This window comes from Dama dama, chromosome 14 (genome assembly GCF_033118175.1).
Source record: "Dama dama isolate Ldn47 chromosome 14, ASM3311817v1, whole genome shotgun sequence".
Taxonomy (NCBI): domain Eukaryota; kingdom Metazoa; phylum Chordata; class Mammalia; order Artiodactyla; family Cervidae; genus Dama; species Dama dama.
In genome coordinates, this window is record NC_083694.1 from 69,698,972 (window position 1) to 69,717,787 (window position 18,816).

General features: G+C 50.7%; 1 protein-coding gene across 1 annotated transcript in view; it reads right to left on the reverse strand.

The window, feature by feature from the left end:
- CAMK1G (calcium/calmodulin dependent protein kinase IG) overlaps positions 1–18,020 on the reverse strand; it is a 31,039-nt gene extending 13,019 nt beyond the window's left edge. Inside the window, exons 1-3 of the mRNA XM_061161282.1 lie at positions 17,979–18,020; positions 7,981–8,101; positions 1,899–2,027 (exon numbers count right to left, since the gene is read on the reverse strand). Coding sequence (XP_061017265.1) covers positions 1,899–2,027; positions 7,981–8,072 — 221 coding nt within the window. The 5' untranslated portion in view covers positions 8,073–8,101; positions 17,979–18,020. The remainder of the gene's footprint in view (positions 1–1,898; positions 2,028–7,980; positions 8,102–17,978) is intronic.
- Between the last annotated feature and the right edge of the window lie 796 nt (positions 18,021–18,816).

Consider the following 18,816-nt stretch of genomic DNA (forward strand, 5'->3'; position numbering starts at 1 on the left):
AGGGGAAGAGGTAGTTTTACCCAGGGCTGTGCAGTACAAGGATTAACTTCAACTTGGAGACAATTGGACCTGAGTTCAGGTCCATTTGCTTCTTGGGTAATCTTGGCTGGTTTACTCAAACCTTTCAAACCTTGCTTTCCTTGTCTATAAAGTATATCTCTTCCATAGAATTATATCAGGATGAAAAGCGGTAAGACATGTACAGTGCTTAATACAGGGCTTGGGGAATAGTAAACACATAATCAAGAGTAGCTAGCATCTTGAAGATATTAAAAAAAATACAGACCCCATGTAGCGACTGTCTGATGGATTCATCTAAATTTATAAGCTGATGATGCTAACAGTAATTTATCGATGATTTACTCACTGAACAAATATTTATTGAATATCTATGCTGCTAGCGACTGGTGATACAATGAAATGATAAGAAGGACCAGTGAGCCTATAGTCTCTCTCTACCCTAATCTCCCGGAACCCCAGACCAACTCTTCTACCAGAGACTGCTATGTAGAGATAGCTGGGTATTTATTCAATATATATAGAGGTAGGTGCATATTTATATTCAATATATTGCAACCAATTTCTTTTTTTTTTTTTTTTGCAACCAATTTCTATTTCATCTCAGCCTACACATCCTTTTCATTTGCTGTCCTAAGCAATAAATGATGTGACTGTCCATAGAACAGCTGAGTCTCAGGGTCTTTTTAATGCTTTCTTTCTTTTATACTCCTACCAACCACCTCTCTCTCTGAAATATCTCTTGAACTCAGTCTTCCTGCCACGACGTGATCTTGCCACCCCCTTTGGTCCTCATCCCTTGCCTCAGTTATTGAGAAAGTTTGGCAGTTGGTCTTCTGTCCTCTAGGCTGGCATCCCCCAATCCATCTACCACCATGCTTAAGAGGGAATGACTCTAAAATATAAACCGATCATGGAAATTTTGCCTTAAAACCCCTTGATGAATAAAGTCAGTATTCTTTATCATGGCATCCAACACCCTTTATTATCAGGTTCCCCTTCACCATTCTAGTTACATCTCCTATCCCTTGACGGGACTCACTCTCAGTTCAGGGGCTTCCAATTCTAACTCTCCCCTGATGTCCCTTGCCCTTCCATGATTCCATTAATAGTTACACTACACTTTACCTGACTTCTCTTTCTGCACTTCCCTTCCTGCCTCCATAAAATTCTACTCATCCATCAAGGTCTGTCCTCTTTGAAAATGTACCTAAAATCCATATTCATGAAGACACATATACAGGCAACATGAATCTCTCTCTTCTACACTCTCTTTGCTAGTGTGGCTCACAACCAATGGGGCTGGCATTTGTTACGGGCACCTCTGTCTCTGCTAACAGAGATATGAGTTCCTGAGGATAAAGAGTTTTTTTTTACCTCATCTTTGTGGTCCTGATTCCTAATCACTTTTGGATTACTGTAGGGGCTCCATAGGGGTCTGGTTTACGAGTCCTGTTGTAAACATTTGATGATTTGTTAGTGTGGTCTCCATCGTAATAGTTGGAATGCTGAACCTACATTTGAGTTAGAAGAAATTGAGGCTCATTTCCAAATCTTGTACTTATTTCCTTAATTATTAATTCTTCCTAGTGTTGACTTTCAATTGATTTTTGGTCCTTTGAGCTAATTACTTTGTGGTCCATGTGCACAAACCAGCTTGGCTCTCAGTTGATCACTAATTGATCTGATGAAAAAACAAAAATGAACCAAGACAGCTGTCTGGCTAATATAGCTGATGGATCAAACTGACTCATCAGCTCAAGCAAAGGGAGTGATAATTTTGGGGGTGGAAGTCCCGCCTCAGTCTCTCTCAAAGGTAATTTGTGAAGGAAAGGTTGTGATCCCTTGGTTGTCCTTGACCAACACTAAGACCCACTCACTTTTTCAGCACAGCGATCTCATTCTCCAGGCTGCTGTCCCGGAAGGCAGGTGACTTTTTGATGCACTTCAGGGCAAAGAGCTTCCCAGTTACCCTTTGTTTCACCAGGAAGACTTCCGAGAAAGCTCCTCTGAGTAGAAAACACCAAGAGATAAGCATTAGTACTGGCAGGCTAGGGAACATTGCTGGAGACAAAAGCAAAGGGCAGATGAAAGAAGGTGTGGCCGGTAACTTGTTTCATCATCATTATGGGCACCATGGCGGGTCCTATCTGACATGCCATCGTATTCTTTGACTCAGGGGCTAGGAGGCTGGTTGCTCTTGCCTAGTTCCACGATTTTGGAATGATTCTCAGAAACTCTGCTTTAGGTCCAGAAATTGCTCCTCTTGGCAAACCCATTAAGGAGAGGTCACTGCCAATCTTAGTGAGGCAGCATATGACAGATTCTGTAAAGAAGAGCCCAACTATACGCTTATAACCCCAGCTGCTGTCTCTGAGAGACTGAAGCTTGGTGGTTCCCCGGGCAGGGCAGCCCTCCAGAAGCTCCTTAGTAAAGGACTCACTAAGCTGCTTTCAAAGCACAGAGCTCAAGTAATTTACACCAGAAACACCAAGGGTGGAGACACTCCAGCTGCCGGTGAAGATGCATGAACAAGTGCCACAAGTGTACATTCTGAGAAAACTTAACTAAATAAAAAAAAAGAGAGGTCACCACAGAGTCATTTACTTGTCTTCTCCTAACATGGTGTGGGCTTCCTTGATAGTTGGACAAGACTCGTGAGAGTCCCTTGGACTGCAAGGAGATCCCACCAGTCCATCCTAAAGGAGATCAGTCCTGAATATTCATTGGAAGGACTGATGCCGAAGCTGAAACTCCAACACCTTGGCCATCTGATGCGAAGAACTGACTCATTTGAAAAGACCCTGATGCTGGGAAGGATTGAAGGCGGGAGGAGAAGGGGATGACAGAGATGGTTGGATGGCATCACTGACTCAATGGATATGAGTTTGAGTGAACTCCGGGAGCTGGTGATGGACAGGGAGGCCTGGCGTGCTGCATTCCATGGGATTGCAAAGAGTCGGCTATGACTGAATGACTGAACTGAACTGAACTGAAAGAATCTGCCTGCAATGTAGGAGACCCCGATTTGATTCCTGGGTCATGAAGGTCCGCTAGCGAAGGGATAGGCTACCCACTCCAGTATTCTTGGGCTTCTCTTGTGGCTCAACAGGTAGAGAAATTCACCTGTGTTGCAGGAGACCTGGGTTCACTCCCTGGGTTGGGAAGATCCTTGGAGAAGGAAAAGGTTACCCACTCCAGTTTTCTGGCCTGGAGAATTCCATGGGCTGTATAGTCTGTATAGTCCATGGGGTCACAAACAGTCAGACATGACTGAGCGACTTTCACTTTCAACACGGTGTGGTCACTGCTTGGCAGTTAGAAGTAGCACTGAGAGAGGGGGCTCTAACATGAGAGAGAAAAGACTCCTCTATCAGTTTTAGACGGTGATGACTACTGTGATCCAACCGTCAGCGGCAAAGGGGCTGAGCATCCCTCGCTCAGTAGTATCTGTTAGGACAAAAAGTAGAGCCCAGCCGCTCTGGGCAGGCTGTCTGAAGGTGAAGAGGCTGGAACCCAGTGAGGACACAGGGTTGGATTCCAGACTGCAGGCTCCTTGGTTTAAGGGCAGCGTGGCGGGTATGGTGGGGGGTCCTCTAAAGGCAAGGCCATAACAACATTTAGTGAACAGTGGATGCTGGAGCCGGATGTTAGAACCTCAGAGTTTGGGTAACAAGTCATATACCCAGTTTCTTCATCTGAAAAGTGAGAATGTCAATAGTATCTGATTCATAGGGATGTTGAGAAGGGTATATGAGTTAGTATGCATAAAGTGCATGCAAGTGCAGCCTGACATCTAGTTAACTACACGCATCAAGTACTATTACTCTTAGAAGTACAATTTTAGGGGGAGCACAGGCTAGTAACAAGAGGAGACAGAGTTTAGGTGAGGAGGTAGCTGAGCCATCCTCTCCCCTGCCATCTGGGGACTCCAGCATGGAGGCCCAGTGGCAATCCAGCTTCCGTAAGGACGTCCAGAATCGGCATTAGAAACGCTTGGTGTTTCGCATGCCTGTTTCCTGTTTCCCCCAGCTGCACGTGGAACCGAGTTAATTAGAGCCCTCAGAGCTTGCTCTATTCATTCATTCATTCGCTCATCCCTCCAATCAAGATTTACTGAGTCTTAGACACTAGAGATGAAAACCAAAGTTTTTATTCTGCTCTTAAGCAGCCTGTAAATTAGTGAAGAGCCCAGACAAACGGGCAATTAGCATTCACTTTGAAAAATGTTACTAGGCTTTCCATGAATGCTGGTTGAGCTGACAGAACCTCTCTGTGTCAGGCCCTGGGATGAGTATTGGCCTGGCTTAGAATCTAGTGTGAGAAATAACACACAGACAGACCCGCAGGAAGTGCTGTGACCCCACAGGAAACAGACACTTAAGAGAGGGCCTCGGCTGTGCTTGGGAGGGTGGGTCACATACTGCGCAACCCCAGCAGAGGCCGTCACCTCAGAGCCACTGTATCCTTTCATACAATAATTACGATAACATTTTTGCTCTGGACAGCAAGCTAGAGAAAAGGGCTTTCCCCCCCACCTAATGTGTACAAAGCGACCTCTTGCGTCGGCTGAGAAGCACATCATCCGTGGCCCTCTGACTTAAGAACATGCCGAGCTCAGTCTTCAGGTCTCAGTGAGGGTGAGCCCAGGGCAAAATCAAGTTGGAAGTGATGCTTCAGGTGGGGGTGGGGAAGAAGCAGGATTAAAAGGCCTGCAAGTGCAGAACAGCAGGGAGGGGTGGGCCGCTGGAGGGTGGTCCAGCCCCGTTTGTGACGGATGAGGCAGAGGATGAGGGGAGATGGATGTGGAGGGACGCCAGGTCCTATGCCTGGCTCTGGGTGGAAAATGCTCCTGTGTTTGTGTGATGGACGGATGGAGGGAGGGAGGTTGGATGGGTGAACGGACAGGAAGTTTGGACTGGGATTATCACTGCGTTCTACTCATCGTAAGACCTTGCTTTCCTTATTGTAAAAGGAGAGTTGAACCACATGGCCTTAAAGATTCCTTCCACCTGTGATGGTCTCAGGTTTGCCTTCAGATTTCTCCTTTTTGCCTGTATCTTTGGAACCACACGAGGATGGTTCCCTGATTTCAAAGCTGACACCTTCTCTGAGTCCACTTGGAAAATGAGATCAAACTAAGACCTTCCTGGGGGATCTATCCTGCAGTGGGTGGCATCTCCTAGGGTTGTGTGATGTTGTGGTAATTACTGCTCTTTCTGCTCAGGCTACTTTATGCATGGGGTGTGTGTGTGTGTGTGTGTGTGTGTGTGTGTGTGTGTGAGGGGCAAGGGATTAGAAGACTTAATTGTGCCATCTGCCAGATGGGGGAGCAGAGAGCTAGTTTTGAGAGGCCAAGCTTGCGTGGGTCAGAAGGCAAGATGGGCCGAGCTTTGAGCTAAGAGCATTTGCTGTGATAGAACTTGATTTGCGTTTCCTGCTCTGAACAGTTTTCTGCTCTTGCTGGGAGTCTGGGTGTTAGAAAAGGAAGGGAGGAACCAAGAAGAAAAACCTCCTCCTGGGCCATGAAAAAAGGAGGCCTGGCCCTCGAAGACATATCCTCTGTAATGGATGAGTTTTGCCAAGTGTCCCTACAGCTGCCGAGGGCCCTGGAATTGTGGGTGATGTCTGGGCAGATTTCACAAAAGCCTCTTTTCCCTGATGGGTGGTTCCAGGGGAGCTGAGGAGTAGGGGGAAGATGCCTTCCTCATGAGATCCTGGCGCTTCCTGAATGGGGGAAGTCGGCGCTGCCCAGCTGCCCCTCTGACATCACCCGACCTGGGAATTGCCATGGGGTCTGCAGCCTGGGGCTGCCTGTCCCCATCCCGAGCACCGCAGAGGCGTCTTCTCCTGAGCTTCTGTTCAGCCTTAGCTGCTGCAACAGCTGTGACTTGCCCCCTCTTGTCCGTCTGCTCCCCTCATGTTAGTGCTGGGCTGGGTACGTCAGAGCCACCAACAACACAAAATAGATGGCTGGTTGCCGGGTCCTGGCCCTTTAAATTCCAGTTTAGTATTCTGAGACCAGGAAGCTGTATTTTTCAAAAACCCCCTAGATTGAAATGATGCTAGGAAATTATTTATTTTCTTGACTGTGACAGTGATACTGTGGATATAGGAGAAAATGCCTTTGTTCTTAGGCGGTGCAGACAGAAGGATTCAGAGGTGATGTGTCATGATGTATGCAACTTGTTTACAAATCGTTCAGTGAAGTGTGTAAATTTGTGTATATTTGTGTAAAGCAAATACAGTGAAATGTGAACAATTATTGGACTCAGGTGTAGCAGAGTTCACTGTACTATTATTTCCCCTTTACTTAACACTTTCACAGTTAAAAGTTAGAGGCATAATAAGCTCCCCAGGCAGCTCCCATGTCCCCTGGGGTTTAGAAGCTGCTTGGCAGACCTCACTGAGCTCCTTGAGGGTGGCACGCCTCTGCCTCCGACGGTCCTATAGCCCGAGTCTGAGCAGACGGTGAATACACTCTTGTCGACCTGGGCTTCTTTTCCCCTCTTTCTCTGGATTTTTGGGATACTTAGCAAAGCATTTTTGATTCACTCATGAGCTGTCTTTCCTGCCCAAACGCCCCTGCTAACCACCCCTGCCTTGGCAAAGGCCCTTCACGGAGAGCGGATGCTCTGAGGCCCGGGGTGGCCGCTGAGACCCTCCTGTGTGCTGAGTACCACCCCTGCCTGGGGTGGGAGGGCCCAGGGGTCTTCTCTCAGGGTTGACCGGCTCCTCTCTGGTTTCAGAGACTGTGTGGGCAGCATCATTGCCTGAGGTCACTGCCTCCTAGCCAGGCGGAGGGAGCTAAACTTAGCCAGAGTTGGCTCAAAGGAAAGCTGGCTTGTGTGGACAGCCCACGAAGGGCCCCTCCCATCCCTGGCCCAATTAGCCCAGACTAATTAGCTGACCAGCAGGAGTTCGGAGGCCATGGGAGCCGGTGGCCCGGAGCCGCTGCCAGCCTGCGTCAGAGGCTGGGGCCTCCTGGAGGCGAGGCAGGACTAAGTGGAGAGTCCGCCCCAGACAGGCAGTCTCTGCTCCCCCAGGTGTGCATTTGCTGTCAAGGGGCAGGCACAGACACCCCAGCGGTGGGTAGGAGCTTGGCTATAACCTGACTTTATTTTTCCAACATGGTACTTCAGTACGCAGCCGAGAAGATGGTGGTGGTGGCGGTTGTGCATGTGTGCTCAGCCGTGTCCGACTCTTTGCGACCCCATGGACTGCAGCCTGCCAGGCTCCTCTGTCCACGGGATTCTCCAGGCAAGAATACTGGAGTGGGTCGCCGTGCCCTCCTCCAGGGGATCTTCCCAATCCAGAGATCGAACCCAGCAGACGGATTCTTCACTGTCTGAGCCACCGGGAAAGTCCAAGAATACTGGAGTGGGCAGCCTATCCCTTCTCCAGGGGAATCTTCCTGACCCAGGAATCGAACTGGGGTCTCCTGCATTGCAGGCGGATTCTTTACCAGCCGAGCTACCAGGGAAGCCCCAGAAGATGGTGATGGTGGGAGGCAATTCAGGTGTGTGTAACCCATTGGCTTCCCAGCCTCAGAAGCACCACCTTCTGTCGACAGCAGACAGTGGGTTTGACCTGTTCACTGGGGTGGGGAGTGGAATGAGGAAGCCAGGGGAGGAGGCCCAGGAAGGTTCAGGTCACAGGATCCCTGGAAGTGCTCCAGAACCCCTCTTCCCTGCAACCAGGGCAGGACTCACACGTTGTTATGGATCTGGAAGCAGGGCGGGGGCCTCGGGGGTGAGAAGGCAGAACCTTGGGGAGAGGGCTGAACTGACTGTGTATCACCCCAGGTGCCTTTCCCTGAATTCCCCGGTGAAGCCCCTCCTCTGCTCCTGCGACCTGTTGAGGCAGTGTATCGTCTGCTGCCGGCCCAGGACAGCTGTCTCCAACCACCGCCCCCCACTCGGCAGGCAGCCCCGCTGCCCCAGCCTTGGCCCCGGGACTCACGAGCCCAGCACTTCCATGAAGATGAAGGTTTTCCGGATGTTGGTGGTCTGTTTCTTCCAGGAACTGCAGTCATCTTCTTCCTTTCGACCCATCGCCTCCAGAGTTGAAGCTTCTGGGGATGCTTGGTTTGAGGAAGGGAAGAAAGAGTCTGATCAGCTAATTTCTCCAATAGGATGAGAGCAAGTTGTAGAAAGGATCTATAACACTCACAACCTTCATGTAACAACTAGGAGTAAGGACGGAGAGCAAACTCTGGATAACTGGCAAAAATAAGTTACATTACCATGACAGATTTTATTGACAGTCCACTACATGCCCATTGGGCTTGTCCCATGCTCACAGGGTTCAGACTCTAGTAATGGAAACTCCCCCTTGTACGAATGTCTTTAAGGACAATAACACATTTATGAATAGATTAACATGGGACTATCCACCTTGATGGGGCTTCCCCGGTGGCTCAGAGGGTAAAGCGTCTGCCTGCAATGTGGGAGACCTGGGTTTGATCCCTGGGTTGGGAAGATCCCCTGGAGAAGGAAATGGCAACCCACTCCAGTATTCTTGCCTGGAGAATCCCATGGACAGAGGAGCCTGGTAGGCTACAGTCCATGGGGTCGCAAAGAGTTGGGCACGACTGAGTGACTTCACTTTCTTTCTTTCTATCCACCTTGAAGGGATCTGAGCTGTTTATGAAACTAGTGCTTCCCTGCTGGCTCAGACAGTGAAGAATCTGCCTGCAATGCTGGAGACCCAGGTTTGATCCCTAGGTGGGGAAGATCCCATGGAGAAGGAAATGACAGCCCAAAGTTTTTTTTTATTGATTCAGACTACCGAGTCAGCCGGACTTCTCTCTATTATCACAGCTTGGCTGCCTCCTCCAATCATAACTATTCTTAACTTCTCTCCTACTATTCTGAGTTAAGTGAATGAATAGTAGATGAATGAGCATTGTGTTGTTTCCTTTGCAACGCCCACAGCATTTAGCACAGTGCTGTAAAAATAGTTCCTCATTAAAATCTGAATGGAAATGTGCCCCGAGTTTATATTAGGCTTCTCTCAATATTAAATACTGTATTTATTCAACGGTCAGCACCTACGATGTGCCAGGGACTGTACGTACCCTATCTGATTCCCCCTAAATAGTACCTTTGGTAAACTCTCTTCATCCATCAGTGTGTGTCATTTGTTTTCCTGATTGACGTAATAAGAACTGGAGAGCCAGAGAAGTAGTCTTAGATCCTCGTGCAGTAGATAGAGCAGATCTCAAATCTTTTATAAGGATGATTCAGGATGTATCTGAAGACCAGATCATCTAGCCAAGATTATAGGGCTGATGATTTGCATTCTAGATTTCTTATTCAAGATTAGGAACAGAAGCTATGTATCCCCTACTGTATTACACTGCATTCTAGCCTCCTGACACCTAGTTCTATGGTCTTTTTAGTGTTTTTTAATACGTTTCTAGACAAATGGGTTCCTGTTACATTTCACTGCAAGGTAACGTTGCTTATGGTACTCAGGGTATAACCCAGTGGTCAGATGAAGAACGTAGGTGGTTGCCCTGGCTTTCAAAGGGCCAGAAGACTAGAGAAGTCAGGAACCAAGCAAGTGAGCTAATATGTACACAGTGACAAAGCCTGGGTAAACCATGAAAGAACAGAACCTGAGCTTGTTACAGAGACAGTCAGGTCTCCCCGGTCTTCTTTAGGGGAAGCTCAGGGAGGACTCGTGTCATAAAGTAGCTTCTAGGTTCTTTTCTGCCTTTCGTACCTGGGAGGCCTAAGACCCTGGAAATAAGAAGAATGTGACCAAGCGTGGTCCTTGCTAGGAGGAAGAGGCGTGGAAAGACTGACAATTCTGGCCCAAGTGGATCCTGAGAAGGAGATGGGGAGACAGATGGTGTAGTTGGCAGAAGTATAAATTTTGGTTTTTAACCCTCTTGGAGTAAGCACCCATCCAGGACCAGAGGAGATCAAGGAATGTGGATGGGTGGGCTCCCCAGGACCCTGATGGTGGGAGACTGTAAGCCTAGGAGGAACTCTGACTGCAACCGCATTGAACAGTCACCTCTGGGCAGGCTTAGAGGTGGGCGGTAAAACAGTGTCACATGGCCTGCAGGGACTCCAGAAGCTCCCTAGGGCCTGAGGGGGCTGCAGCTGGCTTGGACAAGCTCGTGATGTCTAACTGTGCTCCATGCTCGGTGGCCCCATGTTGTTAGCATGGAATCAGCCACCATGGGAGTATTGACTCCATGGAAACAGGCAAATGCTACCAACAGGGCTTCTCTTCCCCTCCTTCCCTCAGCCCCCAAGAACCAGACGGTAAACATCTACCAGCTCACCTCTGCCCACGGCCCTGGAGAGGGGATATATAACTACCAGAGTGCCTGTCAACCAGAGTCCTGAAGAGACTGCTATAATCAGGGCTTCTTGGATGGAAGCAAATGTCTGCGATCAGGGCTTTAGTGGAAGGTGTCAGCATGACACCCTGGGGGCCAGATGGAGCCAGGTGCATGGCAGAGGTCACTGGACAACCTCTGGCAGGATCCCTGAGAGCCGGGGTCCAAGGCCCCTGATAAGTCTGGGGCCCCCTTCTCCCTGCCACTAACAGGTTAAGTAAGTACCTTAGACATAGAAGGCCACCTTGAAATAGAACAGGAGGAAAGGTCATCTCAAGACTGTGTGTTTTCTTCAAAGACACTGGATCAGCTAAATGAGACACTTTATTAAACATGAGGTCATATGTTTATGGACAAGGTTATAATGGACAAGGTCAAATGTAAAGTTTTCCTTTTTGCTGTCTGGTAAGGCCTCCTCATGTGAAGAGTTGACTCACTGGAAAAGACCCTGATGCTGGGAGGGATTGGGGGCAGGAGAAGGGGATGACAGAGGATGAGATGACTGGATGGCATCACCGACTCGATGGACATGAGTTTGAGTAAACTCCGGGAGTTGGTGATGGACAGGGAGGCCTGGCGTGCTGCGATTCATGGGGTCGCAAAGAGTCAGACACGACTGAACGACTGAATTGAACTGAACTGAACTGAAGGCTGGAGTTCATGGGGAAGGCTTTATAGGAATTAAAGAAGCTACACTTCCTTTGTACATTTCAGTCTAGTGTGTAAATGTGCAACTTGGCTATATAATACATGCTAAGTCACTTTAGTCATGTCTGACTCTGTGCAACCCTATGGACTGTAGCCGACCAGGCTCCTCTGTCTGTGGGATTCTCCAGGCAAGAATGCTGGAGTGGGTTGCCATGCCCTTCTCCACCCAGGGATTGAACCCATGTCTCTTACATTGCCTCCCTTGGCAGATGGGTTCTTCACCGCTAGTGCCACCTGGGAAGCCCCAAAGAGGCTCTTATTATGAAAGACACATGTGGGCAATGATCAGCATTCTTTAGCATTGGGTCCAGCCACATGTAGACCCGGTGTACTCCTCCTTCATATCTCTAGGCCCATTGGTTGATTTGTTCCTTTCAGCAGGATGGCAGCCCAGAGGGACCACAGCAGCTGAGGGTCCAGGCACGGGCCAGCGGAGGACCCACCAGCAATGTGATGGGCTGATCTTGAACTTTGAGAGCACAGTCTCCAAGGTGGAGACAAATGAACTCTGACTGGCAGAGACTGCTTTGGGGAAAATGAAATATTAGAATAGAGGGCTATCTTTAGCCAGGTACTATTCTGCAGATTCTTAGCCCCAAATCTAGCAGCTTCCACTTATCAGAGTTATTGGCAGCTGGACTTGGATCAAATGCATCTTACTGTCTAAACACACAACAGCTGAGAAGTCTTGAAGGCTGTAGGGGATGAGGGTCAAGGCTTGGATCTAAAAAGGAGCCAATTAACAGCATTAGTTTGTGCGACTCCCTCTGTGTCTCCCCCTCCATAGAACAACAGGCCTGCAGACACTTGGCCCTTTTCCAATTAAGGAGCCAACCAAGAGCCTTCTTTCCAGTGCACGCCCACTGACATGGCGGGTATCACTCCCCTTTCTGGAGCCCCCTTGGATTGATGGTCTCACTCTCCAGGAGGCATCACCACTTCATTAGCAGCTCTGTACTCACTGTTCCTTCTTTCCCATTGCTCTTAAATAGCTTAAAAAACAGAGTATTCTTAGTCTAAGCTCAGTTATAGGAAAACATCTTTCCCGCCCACCCCTCCTCCCATACACTCCATCCTAACAATTCAGTTCCATCTTCCAAGCCACGTGGAAAGCTCAGGGCCCCCGTTTGAAACCCCACTTCAGTCCCACCTCATTCCCTCCTTGACCTTGGAGAAACCTCAGGACCTTGCTGCCCCTGTGCGCTGGGGGCCTGACTGTGGACTCTGAGCTGGGGCGGGGCGGGGGCGGCCTGCTACTGCTGCCTCTTGCTTCTCTGCCTGAAAATCCTCCCCCTCCTCTCTCGACTTCTGTAATCTAGGCCCTTTCAGTGGAGGGAAAAAAAAAGAAAAACAAATTCTGAGGAGGTTGAAACTCCAATATTGTTTTCACTTGGTTCTAAAGTGATCCCCGCAGGGCAATGCCTGGCTCCTAGTTCCTGCTCCGTTGTGTGGTCTCCCGCAAGACCAATGGCCTTCCTGATCTCTGGAGAGAAACTTTCATAGCTGCGGGTGCGGGGAGGCGGGGAGGCCCGGAAGACCGCGGATGGAAAAGTTCTTCCTAAAGGACAGGCTATACAGCCTTCGGGTGGGCGCTGCCCCTGATCGTGACCCTTTCTGAGCTTCTGGGAATGGGCTGGTGGCATCCAGCCTGGCTATTTATGAGATGCTGGTGAGAGATGCTCAGGCTGTGAGCCTGGGGGGCAGGCATGCCTCACATACTTCTTCCACGGAACATTGCTGTCCTTCTCTCCTTCCCAGGCTCCATCTGGTCACAGGGGGCGGTGGTGGGGGTGGGGGGTGGGGGGGGGCAGGCAGTACTAGCTCTAGACAGAACTCGAAGGCAGAGGAAGCTTCTCTTCAGGGCCCTCACCATTGTCATCACCATATCCCAAAGGGATCAAGTCACATCCTGACCCCACCTACCCTGGGCCCTCTCTCCCTGGACCCTGCCTGCCCTGATCCTCATGGCTTCCTTAGCTGAAGTTTTCTATTTTGGGTCATAACCACTTAAGACTCTGCTCTGAGGAGCTTTAAAAAAAAAAGAATCAGCAGGGCTAATTGCTTCAGAGTGTCACTCCACATGATCGAATGTCCCCAAATCTCAGGGGCACCACGTTTGAATCCAGAGGAATTCAATTCAATGCAGTCCAAATGTATATCTCCCAAACCCACAGTAGGTTTCTAAGCTGGATTCGAGTAAACTGGGGGAGATGGACACAGGGAAGGGGAGAATCTTGGAGCAGCAGGTCTGCCGCCTAAACCCACAGATAATGGCTCTCAACTCTGTCTATGTGAAGGGCCTTCCCCAGGGTCTCACCTGAGGCTTCTGAGTGAGGAGGTGTGGATGACTCGGGGGGCATGCTGGGCAGGCCTCAGAGCCTTCCTGTGGGGCCAGGTGTGGCTCTTTCACAGACCCCAGAGGGATCAGCCCATCCTAAGACAGCTTCTGGAATTTTCCACTCCCTGAGAGCATGACTCAGAAAGGGCCGTGGGTCTTGGGAGGGGGGTTATCAGTTGGCTTATCTTTCATAAGAATGTACTCTCTGTCTCCAGGCTGGGGCACACAGAACCAGAGGAATATATACATTGTCTGGCCATAAAGGGGCTAAAAGACCAACGCTGGGACAGATTCTGGCCCAGGCCCCATGTTTTCCTGGACTAAACTGCACTTCTCATCATCCTCTGGACTGGGAAGTGCGCTGGAAAGAGGTCAAGTTCTGGCTCCAGTCTTGGCTCAGCTGTGAGCTGTGCAGCCCCAGGCAGAGTCCTGTACATCTCTGGGCTTTCACCTTTTCCTTAGTAGAAACAGGAAAATGAACTAGATTGGGGTTCCTTGACATTCGTTTATTTTTTAGAAATATTTGTCCCAGGAGATTCTGCAACCAAAGTGGATTTGCTATCCGCCACTTCTTGGAGAGTCAAGATCCGTGTTAGCTTATTAAGGGCTCTGAGAGTTTTAAAGACACCTGCTTCATGTTCCGTAAGCTGGCGTCTCCCAACTTTACTAGATTGTAATTGTAAATTCTTTCCTTATGCAACTCCTACAAGCATCCAGAAGACCTAGACTTGCTCAGAGCCTGCTGGGGAAAGTGGAGACTGGGCCAGCTCTGATGCTCTGTGATTGCATACTTGAGCAATATATGACATTTCCAGCAGCCTGCTGTCATCACTCACAGCCCTGCTCTTCTCCTGGTGCGCAGGCACGTGGCCGGGCCTTGTGCATGCTGTCAGAACCCATCTCCGACCATGGGCTGCAGCTCAAGTGGCTGGTCCGCTTTCCTGGGCCTGTGCCCTCGACCCGAAAGGCCCCTGGACACTTCTTGATGGACAGACCCTTCCAGGAACACCACCTGCCTCCCCAGCCCTTCCCCTAATCTGGCGCCTCCAAAGCCAACTCTGCACGCCAGCTTCTGTCCCCCCCGCCCCAACCCCAGTCACTGAGGGAGGTTGTTTTTCAATTGTCTCCTGCAGTTTACTTCACTCTCAAACCCACATTTAAGTTTAATCAAACCCTGCCGCACTGACAAGCCAGAATTCACAATCTGCTTAAGGCTTATTGTGTGCCTCTTGTCGAGGAAATAAAGAGGAAATAAGGGGTTTGGTTGGCGGCTGAGGGGTCGACATATGAGTCACTGGAGAGAGCTGGGCGTGTTCCTTATTCTTCATGTGGTCGGTTTCCTCCTCTGCTGAATGGGACTAATAATCCCCACTGTCTCTATTTCCCAGAATTCCTGTGGGTGTCCAATACATCAATGGGCACAAAAGCATGCTGCAGCCTCTCAAGCCGTGAGCCCGCTTTACAGGCACGTGGATGGATCGCTGGGGATAGGGGGAGGGGGACACAATTTAAATAGGGGTGAGCACACGGCAGGAGACGTGAGTCTGCTGTTTCCTCAGCGGGTCTCAGCTCCCACGTGCCTCTCAACTGTGACCCCTGCTCGCTGTGATTCTAAAGTGCCTGAGGACACATAACGCTTCATACATCATGGTCCTGAAATGCAGACCAACGATTTTATCTGCTATTCTCCCCGAAAGAGATCGACTGGAGTACAGAGGGAGCCCTGCCCGAGTTGAGTTTCTCCGTGGGCTGATCTCCATCGGGGCACCTAGTTCTGAGCTGTGTTCAAGGGTCTCATTATTTTTTAAATTAATTAATTTTGATTGGCAGATAATTACTTTACAATATTGTGATGGTTTTTGCCATACATAACCAACAGGAATCAGCCACAGGTATACACGTGTCCCCCCCATCCTGGACGCCCCCTCCCGCCTCCCTCCCCACCCTCTCCCTCTGGGTTGTCTCAGAGCACTGGCTTTGGGTGCCCTGCTTCATGCACCGAGCTTGCACTGGTCATCCATTTTGCATACCGTAATATACAAGTTTCAATGCTATTCTCTCACATCATCCCACCTAGGCTTAACTGTGTGTCTGCCACACTTTGCCTTTAAGACCCTTTCCCACACGGGAGGTGGGGGAGAGCGGGGGTGGGGGGCGGTGCGTCATTGGTACCCAGGTGGAGGGCTCGCTGTACTGCGCCCCTGGGAGGTTGAGAGGAGGGATCGCAGGGAGTGGGAGCAGGAGGAAGGACCGTCTTAAGCTCACTATGGCCGTGGGTTACACCACTCGAGAAGCTTCCCCTCCCCACAGCCCGCTCCGGGACACCGACAACCATCCACAGCCCTTGCAGCGCCCCCACCCCACCCCCCAACCCCGTCGTTAGCTCGCATTCACGCAGGCGGCTGCCCGGCCCCAGCCCCCTCGCCCTTGACCAGCGGTTGTAGCGCCCGCTCGCAGCCTGTTTGCAGACAGCCGCCCTCCCTCATTCATGCTGCAGCTCATTCACTCCGCTGCCTCTGGCAGGCTGCGGCTGGGCCCCAGGGCTTATTTTTTTCTGGCCGCTTGTCTGTGTGTGAATGGGGGACAGGGAGCCAGCGAGGCGCCGTCCTCCTAGAGCGAGATACATCTCCGTCGCCGCCGGGAATTGCACCCAGACCCTCAGGTGCTCGCTGCCGCAGACTGAACCCCTGGGCCATGCCTGTGCTGGGCGCTTTCCCTGAAATCTCTCTAATGTCTCTCAAGGGAGGGATCGTTGACCCCATTTTGCAGTGCAGGTACTGACAGGTGGAGATATTAAGAAAAATGACCTAAATCTAACACAGGAGGGGACAGAGCGGGGCACAAGCCCAGCCCGTCAGACCCCCCCGCAGCGGTCTCCCTGTCCACCCCGCACCCCTCCCCACGTGGAACCTGTTGCTTCTTTCCTGGAGGTGGTTGTTGGAATTTCACTTACCTCCGACCTCATCCTCAGGGTGCTCTCCTGTAACCCCACCACCAGACTGATTGCCCCTGGAACACGTGGCTGGCTCCCATGATGTGGGAAGCCTGGATCTCTCAGCTTTCTCAAATTTACGCCGAGGCTGGACATCTATCTAATGCCTAAGTGACTCCTGACTCCAACTCAAACCTTGTCTCTCTCTAACCTTGAGCTTCTTTCCCAAAGTTTTGCCCTATCTTTCTAAAGAGTGCTCTTAATACACATACAAACACCCACACCCACACACAGCCATCTGAAGTGTAGTGTCATGGAAAGGTCTCTGATTCTATCAGAAGATCGGGGTGCAAATGCCGCTGTCATCAAACGGATAGGACCAGTATCCAGTTTTGCCTGGTGGAGCCTCAGAGGAAATGCGATTCGCCCCACCAACCCTACTGGCTTGTCTTAAAGATGATTAAAAGCACACTCACTGTCAAGTGTGGTCCCCACATCAGGTATTACTAAGCGCTTTGTGCTATGGCCTGTGGGGTCTTGTCTTTGGTCCTAGATAAAGCTTCAGTCAAGTAAGAATGCCGGGGTCGGACTGTCTGCAGCCTCTGATATGAGAAAGATGGTCTCCTTACCCAAGAGGGAACCCTCTTGACTCCCGTGACCCTTCTCAGAGATTTTCCTCTTCATCAGTTGATCTGATTCCAGAACAAGCAGCAGGCCAGCCATGCGGTGCTGCCAGGGCAGCGGTGAGAGAGCCCGGACAACTGCCTCCGGGAGCTTCAGGGTTAATGTTCGTGCGTCAAAGTTACGTGGAGAGAAGGGGCACCAGCGCGGATGGGGGTGGTGGTGGTGAGTCCAGACCTCCTGTGACCATTGTGACCTGAGAACTGAACTAGGGAAGTTGCAAGACGGAGGGGCCGACAGACGCGCCCCCAGGGAAGGTGAGGGAGGAGCCGCGTGACTGACGGCGGTGCCTGCGCTGAGCTCTGCATCCTAACGCAGCCGGGGACCGGCCAGGACGGACTGAGGCTGGTCTGCCTTCCTTGGGTCTGTGAAGCCACAGGCTGTTTACTAACCTCCTTTTCCACCCCCGCACTGGCTCTCCTAATCCTCACAACAACCGAACAGGTAGGGAGGACCAGAACAAGGCACTGCCCCATTTGACAGATGGGTCAGAGGTTAAGAGATGCAGGCAGGGCGGTGAGGATGCTGGAACTCCTGACACCCTGCACATGGCCGGCCCCTCCAGGCACAGAGCCGACAGGACTGTCCCTGGAATGCAGGCGGGCATGGCAGGTGAGGCGCATACGAATATTTTGCTCCCCTTTCTCTGCCCAGAAGGGCAGAAGGTTTCGACTCAAACCAGCCCTGAAGTTATGGCCAGATGACTGCCCGCCCCCCCACCCCCCACGAGATTCCCTCCCAGACCTCCATTCAGACTGATCCTCCCAGGCAGCTACAACTTCCCTCTGACACCTCCAGAGTCAGGCAAGACCGGACCTGGGGCTGAAATCAACACCCAAGTTGCTTGCAAGAGTGGCTGTTCAAACCCACTCTCTTGGTTCCAGCTGCCTCCGGCCGAGGGAAGAAAGCTCCCCGGACCAAATAAAGAAGCAGGTTCATCTTACCCAGGGACTCCGAGAGAATGGTCCTCGCTGGTCCTCCCACTCCAGCTCCTACAGGTCTGGGAGGCTAAGCGGCTCCAGCGCTTCAACAATACACTGAATTAAAGGGGAGGAATGCAGAGGTTTTCTTCCCCAGGACCGTAACCAAGCAGCCTTAAAGGGGAGGAAAAGGAGCTAGGGTGGCTTGCATGTCTCCTTCCTCTCCTTCCCTCTGAGCAGATCCAGAAAAAATCCTTTTGCCCAGGGCCCCACTTACGCTGCATGTGTGATTGTGTTTGTGTTGACATGTGTGATGCAGAGAGGGGAAGAATCGAAGGCAAAAACAAAATGACAAAGATTGCTATTGGCCTGAATGGGGTGGTAACAGAAAATCAGAGGCTGCCTGCCTCAGTCTCCCTCTTAACCACTCAGCAGCTGGTGTATGTTTCAGATAGCTTCCTGAGCAATAAGACATCTATACTGGCTGCAGGGCCCCCTGGGTCTCACAGAACGGGAGGAGAAGCACTTGGATGTCCCTCGGGGGGACACGGTGCTGGACGGTTTTACCCAACATCGGTGATGCCTCCCCTGTTTCTAGAAGCAAAGCATTCTGATCCCCAAGTCTGCCATCCTCTTTTCAGTCCTAACCTGTTGGCCCCCAAGGAGACCATTCCCCTCCTTCCGGAAACTCTAAGCTTTTAAATTGTGCCTTTCCAGTTTTTATCACTTGGGTTTTTTGAATAAACAGCACACTCCTATGGGTTGGCAATCAGGATTCTATTGAAAGCCATACCTAAAGGTGTCTCACCCCATCCACTCCCCGCCCACCCCGCCCTCTACAAGTGGCCGCTTCGATTAGTTT